The following is a 12,079-nucleotide window of genomic DNA, read 5'->3' on the forward strand; positions in this document are numbered from 1 at the left end:
ATTACAATAATACCCTATAAATCGCTGTGGATTCTGCACTACAGAAAAGTTTTAACGTTCATTAACTTGTCAGCATTTCGCTATATTTTCTAAAGTTTAAACTGCGATAGGCAAGCGAAGAGACATTCACGCGTCTGAAATTTAAATACCATAATACGATCTGTTCTTAGATTTGAGGTAAACACAAATATATAGTTATTACCTTAAGTAAATATACTCTACAGAGCTCTTTCACGACATTGGTGTTCAATTTTACGGGGAAATGAGTCCGGCGAAATCCGTAAGGCGAGTGAACATCGCCGCCGTTCAGTAGCTCGGCTGCTTTTCTCTTTTTCTACCACCACTGAAATTTTTCCACTGTCATATTCTACTGTTGCGGTATATTAAAATCAATGCACGTTGATTAGAATTAGAATAAATGCACTTTATCATTATATAGCGAATGGTACAACATGACAAACGTTCGTACTCGATCGTCGCGTAGTGACAAACTCTGTCTGCCGCCTTTTTGGTTTTGCGCCGCAGAGAGTGCCGCTCTTGGTTGCGTTGCGCTATCTGATGCCTCAACTATGGAACTATAACAACTGTAGTTTACGAACACGGGTATGTGGTATTGAACATCAATCGGACTGTCCGCTAACCCCAACTGACTAAAGTTATTAGGTCCTTCGGTTGAAGTTTGACGAAAGTGGGCTGCCTATTTTTGTAAACGATTAGCCAAAATGCCTGTTGGACCATTGAAAATGTTCGGCAGAAAACACGTTGAACAACTAAGCAGATGGTGAGGAACAGAAAATTCCGATCAAAAAAAAGTTGCTATCGTATCTAGTTTTTTTTTTTTTTGTTCATAAATTATTGAGCAATTGTCGTTTCGAGAATCGGTATTATTTTTTTCTTCAGCCGGATTAACCTCTGGTAATCAAAAGGAATAACAATTGTCTCAAGTTTCTGGTAAAATATTTACGTAAGCCGTATTATGTAACTCGACAAATTCGATCCTAACCTAACTTCATCCCCATTGACATCATTGGACCTGTGAAGAATGTCACTGCAGCAACAATTGTGGATCTCAATATTCTCGCATCGTTGTGTTCCAGGGTACCTACGTTGATGACCTTTGGTGCCGCTTCAGGTCTAGGTATTCTATACTTTACTGAATGGAAAGAAGTTCTCCAATTCGTGCCAGTTTGGAATTTAAAATACCGCGAAGAGTAACGGAACAGTTGCATGTATAAACGAAACAATATTACTACTAGTCGATCAGCGTTTTCGCGTTAGAACGATTACTGAGAAAGTTTAAACAATGTAATTTGCCAGGTACATAGAATAATTGTGACAAATGTTAAGATAAAACTATGTAAGATCCTATTTCTATGATTTATTTATTTATTTAATCAAGTATACACCTAACACCATTGCTTCTCTCAACACAGCAACGAATTGAGACCTCAAAAGGTGGTATTTAAATTTATACATTCTATTTGGATTGTAAATATTCATTGCTGTACATTTTCTCCACTTTTCTTTAAACGCTCTTGAAATATATATTCAGCAAATTCTTCGGCTTGGTCTCGTTTCCGTTTCCTTAAAATCGGTGAAATGCCCCACCTTGAGAAATAATTTATGATTGAAAATGAGATTGATTACTGAATAAAGTCAAATTAAATAATACCATTAAACTTCACTTACTTCCATCCCAGTATTACACCAGTCATTAGACCTACTCCAGCTGCCAACAAGCCTGTTGGTCCACTGACAAACTTTTTATACCGCTCCAACATGTTTCTAAAAATGAGTGTAAAACTCGTGTAAAATCGATAAATGGCATTGGTAAAGATAACTTTCAGCCCTGTTAAAAATTCAGGAATATTTTGAGAGTTGGAAATTTTTCCCAAATATACTGTATCTTTATTGATTCGTATCCCAATGGTATAACCGAATGAAAATTTTTGTTGATATATACTTACTATGTTTTTGTATAAAGTTTACCGACACAAAAAGACATGGAAAAATTTCCACTTCATATTTCTTAAAGATGACGAATAGTAATTTTCTTCATATCTTCATGTTCAATTTTAGGAAATAAGAGTATAACCCAATAACTCGAGAATCTTTCAGGTAACTGAATTAGGTTAAGTTCGGTTAGTTACGACGAAACTTACTATGTTTCAGCAGTCGCGTCCGGTGTGGTTTTTGGCTCCTTGTTCTGCCCGAGTGTTGTACGAAGCAAAGAATTATAGGTGTAGAAACCGCCAAGAGTTCCCAGTACAATAACGAGGAATATCTCACCCCTGAGAATAGGTCTACGTTTCCTAATCCTCATGACGATCAGCTGACTTGATCCTCACGCACCGCATGTTGCGTTTCTAGCTCTCTGTCTTCTGCTAGGTTCAAATAGTCCGGCTGCACTCTGAGCCTCGAATCTTCCTTGCTGCTCTTTTTCGGAGAGAAAATCGGCCTGACAAAAAACGCGGCAACGTGCAAGCCAACCACTGTGCACAAAAGAATTTGTAGACGAAGATTCGAGAACGGACTCATATCCGCATTCTAACCTCTTTTATGCTCTTCAGCCACCGACGTCGATTTCAATATAATCTCACGGGAAATAACGAATTCTTTCCTAAACTGCTTGAAACACCGATTAGAGGGCATAACTTTCCTCCCTTGCAAAAATCCCCACCAAAATCCAAGAAATGTTTGACCCATCATGCGAAAAGATTAGGAGTGTTTTTCCGGCGGGCGCATTTTCGTCTCGTTCTGCGCTGACCGTATCGAAGCCATCCTGAAAATATACGCCGCTATATACCATGTTGGAGAGTTGCCACCGATATTTACTTTAAATTGTGCGCTAAATGATCTTGAATACAATCGGTTGAAAATTCAGGATGGCCGTCATATGGTCGGGGCACGCAATTGTTCTTTACGATAGCTGCGCAGAAGCACACCATATCTTCTTATATGATAGTTTTTGACCAATCACGTCACGCTAATAGCTGGAAAAAACCGAGCACAGCTGATCGCCGACACGCGTGTCTGACAGGTTAAGGGACACGCGACAATTTGATTCAGCGTGAGCGTCCAACAGGGGTGAGGAAACCATTTCCACATGGTAAAATTGATCAATTTAGGGACAAAATGAACGGTTCAAATCGCCCAGGTCCGAATATATTGATCACAGGTAATTCCGGCTAATGTCGAAGCTCATAATCTCTTATTTTTAGATTTCTGTTTATGTCATGAATTTTTCACTACAGGAACCCCGGGTGTCGGGAAAAGCACAATGTGTCGTCTGCTCGCGGAAAGATCAGGCTTAATGTGGCTAGAAGTGAGCAAGTTAGCTATTGAAAACAAATGCCTGGAGGAGTACGACGAGGTTTATCGATGTCCTGTTTTAGACGAGGATAAGGTATTTTCGAATCCCTTTGGACTCCATTTGTTTGAAGTTCTGTTTTTCTGGAGAATTAGTCTCTAGACTTCACCTTGCCTTTAATTTTCTCTTCCAATTCTCATCTCGAACGAAAAATTTCAACACATTTGTGTATTTTCTTTGGGTTTGCAAGCAGCTCCTGGATGGCATGGAACCGGCGATGCAGGAGGGTGGAAAAATCGTGGATTACCACGGTGCAGAATTCTTCCCAGAACGTTGGTTCGATATTGTATTCGTGCTGCGAGCAGACAACACTATATTATACGACAGATTGGTGGCGAGGGGTTACACTGGTAAGAAACTCGAAGACAACATTGATTGCGAGATATTTCAGACGATATTGGAGGAAGCCAAGGCCTCGTATAGGGATGAAATAGTTCACGAATTGCAGAGCAACACACCTGAAGAAATGGAGCAAAATGTAAACAGGATATGCCAGTGGCTTGAGCAGTGGAAAATTGACAATAAATAAATCGAAATTTTTGTGTAACATAAAAATTGTTTTCCCCCAAGGTACTAGTTGTTGAGACTATTGCAATGATCTAACTAGCAAATAGTATCCTATAATTTTATTTACAATCATCAGAGATCCTTGGCTCTGATCACAATTTTTCTACTTCAGCAAGATGCTATATACACATCTAAACTTACACGGTTACTAACGATATATCACCTTTTGTACAATGAAGTTGACCCTATTAAACCCAAAGCATTGAGTCAATGTGTTACAGCTTTGATTCTTGCTAAAGTTTCTTGCAAGTCTAGACTCAAATTAAGTCTAATTGAAAGATGAGAATCATTACTCTACATATTGCATCCATCCAAGACTATTCTATAATTTTATTTACAATCTTCAGAATCCTCTGCCCCTGAAGAAGACTTTTTCAACTTTTGTACACGTTATCTATACATTCGAATTTAAATCTTCAGTAAATAGCTTCGAGGATGTCGAAGCGAAAGTCTCAGAAGCTATAAATTAAGTGATGTGCAATCTGATTCTTGTAAGACATGCTTACAAATTGAATAATGGTGGAGCTTTGTAGTGACAATTTGAGGGAAGTCTATAAAGGAACGTCTAGGAATGATAAAATATTGTTAGGAAAGTGTAGCTTATGTGTTACGTAATTATGAGAGGACTTTGAACAGGGGAAACCGTCTGTGAAATGTAAAATAAGGTAAATAAGATTACCGATCAACCGAGAAATACTAATTACGAATGCAGAACAGAAGCTTTCTGCTATTTATGTTCCTCTAGCCTCGAGATGCTCCAATAGTCATTCTACTCAACAATGCCTAAATTTTCTTTCAGATTTTTCAATCTTGCTTCCATACTGGCATAGTACTTCATTTTGACAAGAAGTTTTTTAGCCAGCTCAATGTTTTTCTCTCGAAAAGCGATTGACACTTGTCTGTAAAAATTAGAAAAGCAGTAATAATGAAGTATGAAAAGTGTTGAATAAGATCGGAAGGAGATCCTTAACCATACGTTTATAATCCTTGTCAAACAAAGTGCAAAATTACCTGGTGTAATCCGCTAATATTTCCCTATTTTCCATGATCAATTTCATCACTTTCTCAGCATTATCAGTGGCCGCTTCGATCTCCTCGTTTTTTTCCATCACCGTCATCAAAAATTCAGGATCTAAAGTAGTCGTCCCCTCAGGTATTTCCAACTTCTCCAATGCCAACATATACAGACCCCTGCTCAGAGGGTGTGAGAGCGTACTATAGGCCTTGTTGACAAGCGACGATAGGTTCTCCGATAATTCCTTCTCTTTCTGTGAATGAGGATTGAAAAGATGGGTCAAAGTTCTCTCAGTAAAGATGAAATAAGACAGAAAATTCGGTGAAAGTACTCGATCACCTCTGTGCTATTGCTAAACCTGTCAGGATGCAGATAGTGTTGTAATTCTCTGTACTTTTTGTGGATTTCGTCACTCTTCAGGTCGTAATTCCGTTTGACGCCGATTATTTGAAAATAATTCAGATTCTCGGGCGGCTCCTGTAGCGCCCTGCACTTGGAGCAAAATAAATCTGACTTGTACTGGAAGTCGCATTTCCAACATTTAGAGGGTAAGTCGCTCGAATAATTCCTGCAGCAACGAGACGCATCGCTAATACTAGCAATTGCGAAATTCGTACGCCCCGATTTGTCGTTCGTACATAAATCCGGGCGATTACATACGCCGACATAACCTCTTGTCGCAAGGCAACGGCAAATGGATCGCAGCCTCATGCCGTTCGTTAAAGAACGGCTAGTCATAGCTCGGAATTAGAATTTTCTTGTTATTCTGTTACGGCTCGTCTGTAATTGCAAAGCGATTGGCAATACCATCGAAACTACAATACGGCAGTACGCGAGGAAGGAAAGAAGACATTACGCTGAACAGTGGCGGCCATATTGAATTCTAAACACGAGACGATGCGATTGGTCAGTTTCACTTGTAAAATTGAATCAGATCCTTTCGACTTGTTTGTCGAACGTGAATCGCCGGTAGCTGATTGACGATTAGGTTGAAGTTAGTAACATTATCGTAATGAATAACATTTTGGAAAATCGTTATTTCACAGTTGCAGGAATGTCTGAAATTAAGTAAATCACAACAGGGCAAAATGTATTGATATTTTGAAAGCTTACCCATATTAACTATCTCAAAGTCACTGTATAAACTTGCAAAATAGTAATTTTTTATCCCAAAATTTTGCTACGTAAACATTACGAACTTCAGCCTCATGATTGACGAGAGTCCGCTCTTATATTTACGTGTGAGCCAGTGAACCGATGTTGTTTGAAAGATATTTAGTTAATGAAAACTCCGAGAAAAAAGAAAATCCTCGGGATAGATTTCGGTTCGATGAATCGTGTAACAGCCAGAGAGAAGCCTTAACAGCTGACAAACGATTGTTCAAACCTAATCTACGATTTCAGAAACGAGGACCTAGACTTGTCTGGCATTCCGCCGAAAAATGCTGAAAGCGCTGACAACGAATAAACGTAATTTGCCGATGAATGAGTACGAAGAAGAGAGGGAGAAGCGACGAACGGGGAATAAGAAAAGAAAACTCCGAGCACCTCCTGCGCTTCCATTGCGGGCGATCCGGCGGCGTATTTTCAAATTCGTCCAATCAGCTCGCGACAACGCGCAGGTCGTACCTCGCTCTGAGCGGCCTCCACGCGAGCCACGTCGTCCTCTCCCTTCAGTTCCGTCTATCAGTCGTTGATTCCAGTCAGTCGTTAGTCTTCCGATTGCTTCCGATTCCCGAGCGTTGTACTTCAGAAGAACAATTTTCGCCAGCGGAGGGTTCGACAAGCTCGCGAAATGCTGTTCAGAAGTTTAATCCTGCTGTCTCTGGCTCTCGGCGCTTTCGCCGCCGAAGAGGACGTCCTCGAATTGACGGACGACGATTTCTCCCACGAGTTGGAACGCCATGAGAATTCACTCGTCATGTTCTACGCGCCTTGGTAAGCATTCGAAGCTTGTTATTTACCTCACTTTTTATTCCGTGGCTTTGGATTCGGAAAATCTCGAACAGTCGCTACCCGCCCCATAACTTACCGAAGCACCGGCACCCGGTCGAAAAGACCGCTTATCTCCTTTCGAACGTGACGTTAAACGTCAGACGCACTCGCCGCTGTTTTCGGGACATATGCGACGATGATTATTCACCAATCTTAGTTAGTAGCTTTGACAATAATATTTTATACATACGCACATATACTCTCAAGTCGAGATGTATTCTCTCAGAATCACGTAACCTCCTTATCTCGCATGAAATCGTTGCTTCTTTGTGTGCAGAATGCCGTTATCTAATATTGAACTTCGCCACAACGAATCTTTATGTCTCGCTTTATTCTAAGTTTATTATGTATTATGGTTCATATTTCTCGCATTCGTACAGGTGCGGACATTGCAAACGCCTCAAGCCCGAATATGCCAAAGCGGCGGAACTTCTTAAAGGTAATGATCCGCCGATCACTTTGGCCAAGGTTGACTGCACAGAGGCGGGTAAAACCACCTGCAACAAATACTCGGTCAGCGGATATCCGACGCTGAAGGTATTTTCCAAAAATGAAATGGTCGGCGATTACAACGGCCCAAGAGAAGCTCCTGGTATCGCAAAGCACATGAAGGTATGACTAAATAAAGTAACCACAATAAGGTATGCAAATAATATAATTATTTGATTCCTGAAATTTTGGAGCCTCCTTTTACACTGTTTTTGTGTCGTCTTGTAGGCTCAAGTTGGACCTGCCTCCAAGGAATTAACTGGCGAAGACTGCCAGAAGGGCTTCTTGGATTCTGACGAGGTTGGAGTGATCGGTTACTTTGAGAAGGACGATTCACCCTTGTCAGCCGCCTTTCATACTGTTGCTAAGAAACTGAGGGAGAAGGTCAGGTTCGCGCATACAAGTGCCAACGCACTACTTGAAAAGGAAGGATTGAAGTAAGTGTAACTGCGTCATTTTTCAGAAAACTCAATATCAATTTGCTTACCAACTAACAAAAGTCTTCACACTAAAATATACGTGCCGGTTATCACGAACTTCTCTGTTTCAGCTGAAATCTTAACTATGCCAATTCTATTTTTCAGAAATAACATTGTCCTCTACCGTCCAAAAATTTTGCACAGCAAATTTGAGCCAAGCAGCGTGACCTACGAAGGTGGCGATTCAATTGCCGACGTGAATGACTTTATCACCAAGAACTAGTAAGTATTCTCCACTGATTTCATTGGTTTTCATAGAATCTGTTATATTGACAATTATAAGGTACTAAATCATGATAACTTATCGTGAACATCACTTTTCCAGCTTTGGCATTGTTGGCGTGAGAACACGAGACAACGCAGCAGACTTCAAGAACCCGTTGGTAGTTGCGTACTACAACGTCGACTATGTGAAGAACGTAAAGGGAACAAACTACTGGCGTAACAGGATACTGAAGGTTGCAAAGGATTTCCCAAGTCTAAACTTTGCGATTTCATCGAAGGACGATTTCCAACACGAGCTCAATGACTATGGAATCAGTTTCACCAAGGGTGACAAGCCGACCGTATTGGCGCGCGATGCAAAGAACCAGAAATTCGTAATGACTGACGAATTCTCCGTCGAAAACTTTGAGGCTTTCTTGAAGGACTTCGAAGGCGGAGTTCTCGAGCCTTATCTAAAGTCCGAGCCAATCCCCGAGGACAATAGCGGAAACGTAAAGATTGCGGTAGCCAAAAACTTCGACGAGATTGTAACCAACAATGACAAGGATACGCTAATTGAGTTCTACGCACCCTGGTGCGGCCACTGCAAGAAACTCGCTCCAATTTACGACGAATTGGGAGACAAGTTGGCCAATGAGGATGTTGAAATTGTGAAATTTGATGCATCAAATAACGATGTGCCCGCGCCATACGAGGTGAAAGGTTTCCCAACGCTCTTCTGGGCACCCAAGAACTCTAAAGACGATCCCATCAAATACGAGGGTGGCAGGGATCTCGATGACTTCATTAAATACATTGCTAAACATGCGACTAACGAGCTCCAAGGATACGACCGGAAAGGAAAGGCCAAGAAGGCTCCGGCTGACGAACTTTAAGTTCGATTATCACCCTACTAACGATGTTCCAGGCGTATCTAAGTCCGCGCGAGATAAAGGGTATGAATCGTAAATAGTAAAGTATGACAAGGTGGTGTTCTATCAACAGTCTTATTTTGGGAGAGTGATAACGATATAATGTCATCCTTTGAAATATAAACATTAAAAATAATCGTACACATAGTATACTTTGAGATCTGTGTACATACATACACGTCATACATACATGCATACATACGTACATAATGACATTTATCGGCTAATGACTCAAACTTGCGTTGTATAAATTGGGTTGTATCATATTCGTCGTACCTAAACTGAAGCGAGCGCGAATAGCGGAAATATTGCTGATAGCGTGAAAGTGTTTAATTTCTCATTTGCACGATACTTTAAGGAATCAAAGATCGCAGAGGGTCAGTAAACATTCACAACAATGTCACGATTGTAACAGAGGAACATGTACTCATCAACATATACAAAGTTGTTTTGAATGTGTCGGTGATCATTATCCTCGCGTTTTTTCCGTGTAAGGTTTGGTAATTTTTCTGTATTTCTATATGTTTGAATACCAGTTGTGCGGTTAGATCTTCTTCTTTGAAAATTAAGAATAATAAAAAAAAACAAAGAAACTAGCAATCTCTATACAAACTTACATAATGGCAAAGAAAGCCGATGGAAACTGAATAATTCGCGTTCCTTCTCACAGAGAAAAGAATTTTTAACTAGATATTGTATCATTCCAACATCGTCGCAGAACTCGGCTGAGTTCAGCGGTAATGAGTAGGAATAATTACTTACGAGTTAGTTTTTCTCTTTTTTTACAGAAACGTAAATTTGTTTTTATATCACACACACAATTAATAAAATATATGCATACGTATAGGAAATACGAAATTATTTCATGTGTGATTAAGATAATGATAATATTATTATTATTATAGATCGATCGATTGAATAAATAGAATTTTTATAATGAATAATAAAACCTTTACTCTCGTTCCCATAACGTAATCGTAACATAAAATTTACGAATGATTGCTGTGTGATCTGCAATCATTAATCATTGGAACTTCACATTCTTATATTCCTTCCATAGGTATTATCGTTATTGTACACCGCATGCTAATTGTGTACATGCTACTGTGGTCTTCGAAATTCATTGGGATATTGTGGATCAGGATGAAGGTTTTCATTAAGATCCCAAAAATTTTATCTATCGAGTAACAATGAGCCAATGATTTACAGTTCTTGAAATCAGCTCTGCATGATCGACTGTTTTCGTGATAATAACGGGTCGGTTACGTGGGAAAGTTTGAAATTTAGTTGCTAAGTTCCATGCCAAAAGGCGTGACTAGTTCTATCCGCTTGTCGACAGTAGCGCCATCGTAACGATAACAGAACTCGAACTACAGGTGGAGCAGTGAACAGCAGAAGGCTTTTATATCGGATTATTTTTGGTTCGCTATTCACTTCAGAAATTTTAGAGCGAGAGAGTTGGATAGAGGAGCTCGTTGATCGAGACGTCGCAGATATTTGCGTGTCAAATTTCGAAGTACTTGCTAGTCGGAGATCAAGGCTGAAAAATGACTCGTAAGTATTGGTTTTTTTCCGCATCATCTTTTGTTTTGCAGTGTTTTTTTACTTTTTTTTTTTCTTCTTTACCAGTGTCAATTCTGTTCGCATTCTGTCGTCACATCGCCATATCACTGTCCTCATTTCATACAACGAACGTGTCATCTACGAATCGAACTTGTCGCATTGAGCGTAGTCAATGACTTAATTCACAACGATATTTCCCAACGATTATCAAGCGAATATACAAGCCTTGTCCAAGCCTCACGATGCTCACGATCATACATTTTTACCGACGTTCCAGTTCGTTATTTTCGATATTCATGTGTACGACCTGAAGTTCGACGACGCTGCATAACAAGATCAATTAACGTTCCATGTTCTCGTAAAAAAAAAAAAAAATTGTCCTGTTACACCTAAATATTAAATTATCATCGTTTCTAATTTTATACCATCGCTAATAAAATTATCAGCGTTCGTTCTCGTGTATGCATATATCATGCGTACGCGAAATACCTTGTCAGAAAAATAAATAAACCATATTCATGCGCGTGTAAAACAACTGAACGTTACATCGTTTCTTGTACCATTGAGATTTTCTTCTTTCCCGTCTTCATGTTGTTATTCGTTTTTGTTGCACCTTTAGTTTGTACGGCTTATTTTCAAGGTGATGATTCACGTACACACGTCATACGCTATAGAAAGTTATGCCCAATCGGAAAAAGCATTTGCGAAACGAGCCGTCAAAGCTGGGAAGGCAACCGGTTGTGAAACAGATGACTATCGTCCGGTTTTCGTTTGGTTCGAAAATTCGTTTTCCATCAATAACGTGAAGGTAGCGATGGTATTTGCCCGCGGCCATCGGCTCTCCGTAAATTACATATTGTAAAAGTCCTTCGAAAAAGCCCGGGGCATTTTTCTACCCACCTAAGTACTTATGTTTTGAAAATAATGACCCGCAGGTGGGAATCAGCGAGACTTAGCTCGGGCCAAAAACATGAAAAAGGCTGCAAAGAAATCTGCCGCAGAACAGGAGAGCAACAAGGGTCTAACCCTCGAGCAACGCAAACAACGGTACAATTTTTCTTCCATTATTCTTCTAAAATTAGTTTCAAAACAACAAGTTCTCAGACTTCATAAGTCTGCGAAGCCATGCTCAAGAGAAAAATTTGTAATATGAATGATTTACTGATGCAGTTCTGCATTGTTTCCAAATATTTTTTCATCGTTGTACCGCTCGACTTGTTATTCTTTTGTTTCTTTTTTTTTGATATAAATGTTACTTCTGATATTTAAATGAATAATTGTTAATTGTATTGTTACAGTGATGCCGACCGAATGAGAGAAAAGCAATCGAAAAAGCAGCCAGCTGATGGGAAGGTGCAACAAGGGGCGAGTTAATTAACCGGGTCGTAGATAATACCAAGATTCAAATATTAACAGAGTTATAAGTAAGTCAATCTCATATTATAAAAACGACAAGTAAAAGAGA

The 12,079-nt window shown here is 39.7% G+C and overlaps 3 protein-coding genes and 3 long non-coding RNA genes across 6 annotated transcripts; 4 read left to right on the top strand and 2 right to left on the bottom strand.

Annotated features, from left to right (window-relative positions):
* Positions 1 to 562: 562 nt before the first annotated feature.
* On the top strand, positions 563 to 1,368 carry LOC124186650. Its single transcript, XR_006871704.1, has 2 exons — positions 563 to 781; positions 1,098 to 1,368. It is a non-coding gene; the product is annotated as an uncharacterized LOC124186650 (long non-coding RNA).
* On the bottom strand, positions 1,359 to 2,850 carry LOC124186651. The gene is made up of 4 exons (XR_006871705.1): positions 2,836 to 2,850; positions 2,163 to 2,782; positions 1,690 to 1,785; positions 1,359 to 1,608 (listed from the first exon to the last, which is right to left on the bottom strand). It is a non-coding gene; the product is annotated as an uncharacterized LOC124186651 (long non-coding RNA).
* Positions 2,851 to 3,045: 195 nt separating this feature from the next.
* On the top strand, positions 3,046 to 3,910 carry LOC124186649 (adenylate kinase isoenzyme 6). Its single transcript, XM_046578521.1, has 3 exons — positions 3,046 to 3,178; positions 3,255 to 3,406; positions 3,564 to 3,910. Exons 1-3 carry the CDS (start codon positions 3,136 to 3,138, stop codon positions 3,897 to 3,899), a joined length of 531 nt encoding a protein of 176 aa, XP_046434477.1. The 5' UTR covers positions 3,046 to 3,135; the 3' UTR covers positions 3,900 to 3,910.
* Positions 3,911 to 4,247: 337 nt separating this feature from the next.
* On the bottom strand, positions 4,248 to 5,840 carry LOC124186647 (iron-sulfur cluster co-chaperone protein HscB). The gene is made up of 3 exons (XM_046578519.1): positions 5,292 to 5,840; positions 4,949 to 5,205; positions 4,248 to 4,836 (listed from the first exon to the last, which is right to left on the bottom strand). Exons 1-3 carry the CDS (start codon positions 5,688 to 5,690, stop codon positions 4,707 to 4,709), a joined length of 786 nt encoding a protein of 261 aa, XP_046434475.1. The 5' UTR covers positions 5,691 to 5,840; the 3' UTR covers positions 4,248 to 4,706.
* A 749-nt stretch (positions 5,841 to 6,589) lies between these two features.
* On the top strand, positions 6,590 to 9,898 carry LOC124186642 (protein disulfide-isomerase A3). The gene is made up of 5 exons (XM_046578507.1): positions 6,590 to 6,890; positions 7,328 to 7,559; positions 7,665 to 7,873; positions 8,021 to 8,137; positions 8,241 to 9,898. The coding sequence occupies exons 1-5, from the start codon at positions 6,748 to 6,750 to the stop codon at positions 9,013 to 9,015; spliced, it is 1,476 nt and encodes a 491-aa protein (XP_046434463.1). The 5' UTR covers positions 6,590 to 6,747; the 3' UTR covers positions 9,016 to 9,898.
* A 217-nt stretch (positions 9,899 to 10,115) lies between these two features.
* Positions 10,116 to 11,620, top strand: LOC124186652. The gene is made up of 2 exons (XR_006871706.1): positions 10,116 to 10,605; positions 10,681 to 11,620. It is a non-coding gene; the product is annotated as an uncharacterized LOC124186652 (long non-coding RNA).
* Positions 11,621 to 12,079: the final 459 nt, after the last annotated feature.

Source organism: Neodiprion fabricii, chromosome 7 (genome assembly GCF_021155785.1).
Source record: "Neodiprion fabricii isolate iyNeoFabr1 chromosome 7, iyNeoFabr1.1, whole genome shotgun sequence".
In the NCBI taxonomy this organism is placed as follows: Eukaryota; Metazoa; Arthropoda; class Insecta; order Hymenoptera; family Diprionidae; genus Neodiprion; species Neodiprion fabricii.

Bases quoted from the DNA above. Each gene is read 5' to 3' on its own strand.
- LOC124186642 (XM_046578507.1), top strand. From the start codon at position 6,748: ATGCTGTTCAGAAGTTTAATCCTGCTGTCTCTGGCTCTCGGCGCTTTC. The intron at 7,560-7,664 runs GTATGACTAAAT...GTCGTCTTGTAG, and splicing joins GTATCGCAAAGCACATGAAG to GCTCAAGTTGGACCTGCCTC. The intron at 7,874-8,020 runs GTAAGTGTAACT...TCTATTTTTCAG, and splicing joins CTTGAAAAGGAAGGATTGAA to AAATAACATTGTCCTCTACC.
- LOC124186647 (XM_046578519.1), bottom strand. From the start codon at position 5,690: ATGACTAGCCGTTCTTTAACGAACGGCATGAGGCTGCGATCCATTTGC. The intron at 5,206-5,291 runs GTGATCGAGTAC...CCTCATTCACAG, and splicing joins GGTTTAGCAATAGCACAGAG to AAAGAGAAGGAATTATCGGA. The intron at 4,837-4,948 runs GTAATTTTGCAC...TAATTTTTACAG, and splicing joins ATATTAGCGGATTACACCAG to ACAAGTGTCAATCGCTTTTC.
- LOC124186649 (XM_046578521.1), top strand. From the start codon at position 3,136: ATGAACGGTTCAAATCGCCCAGGTCCGAATATATTGATCACAG. The intron at 3,179-3,254 runs GTAATTCCGGCT...TTTTCACTACAG, and splicing joins TCCGAATATATTGATCACAG to GAACCCCGGGTGTCGGGAAA. The intron at 3,407-3,563 runs GTATTTTCGAAT...GTTTGCAAGCAG, and splicing joins CTGTTTTAGACGAGGATAAG to CTCCTGGATGGCATGGAACC.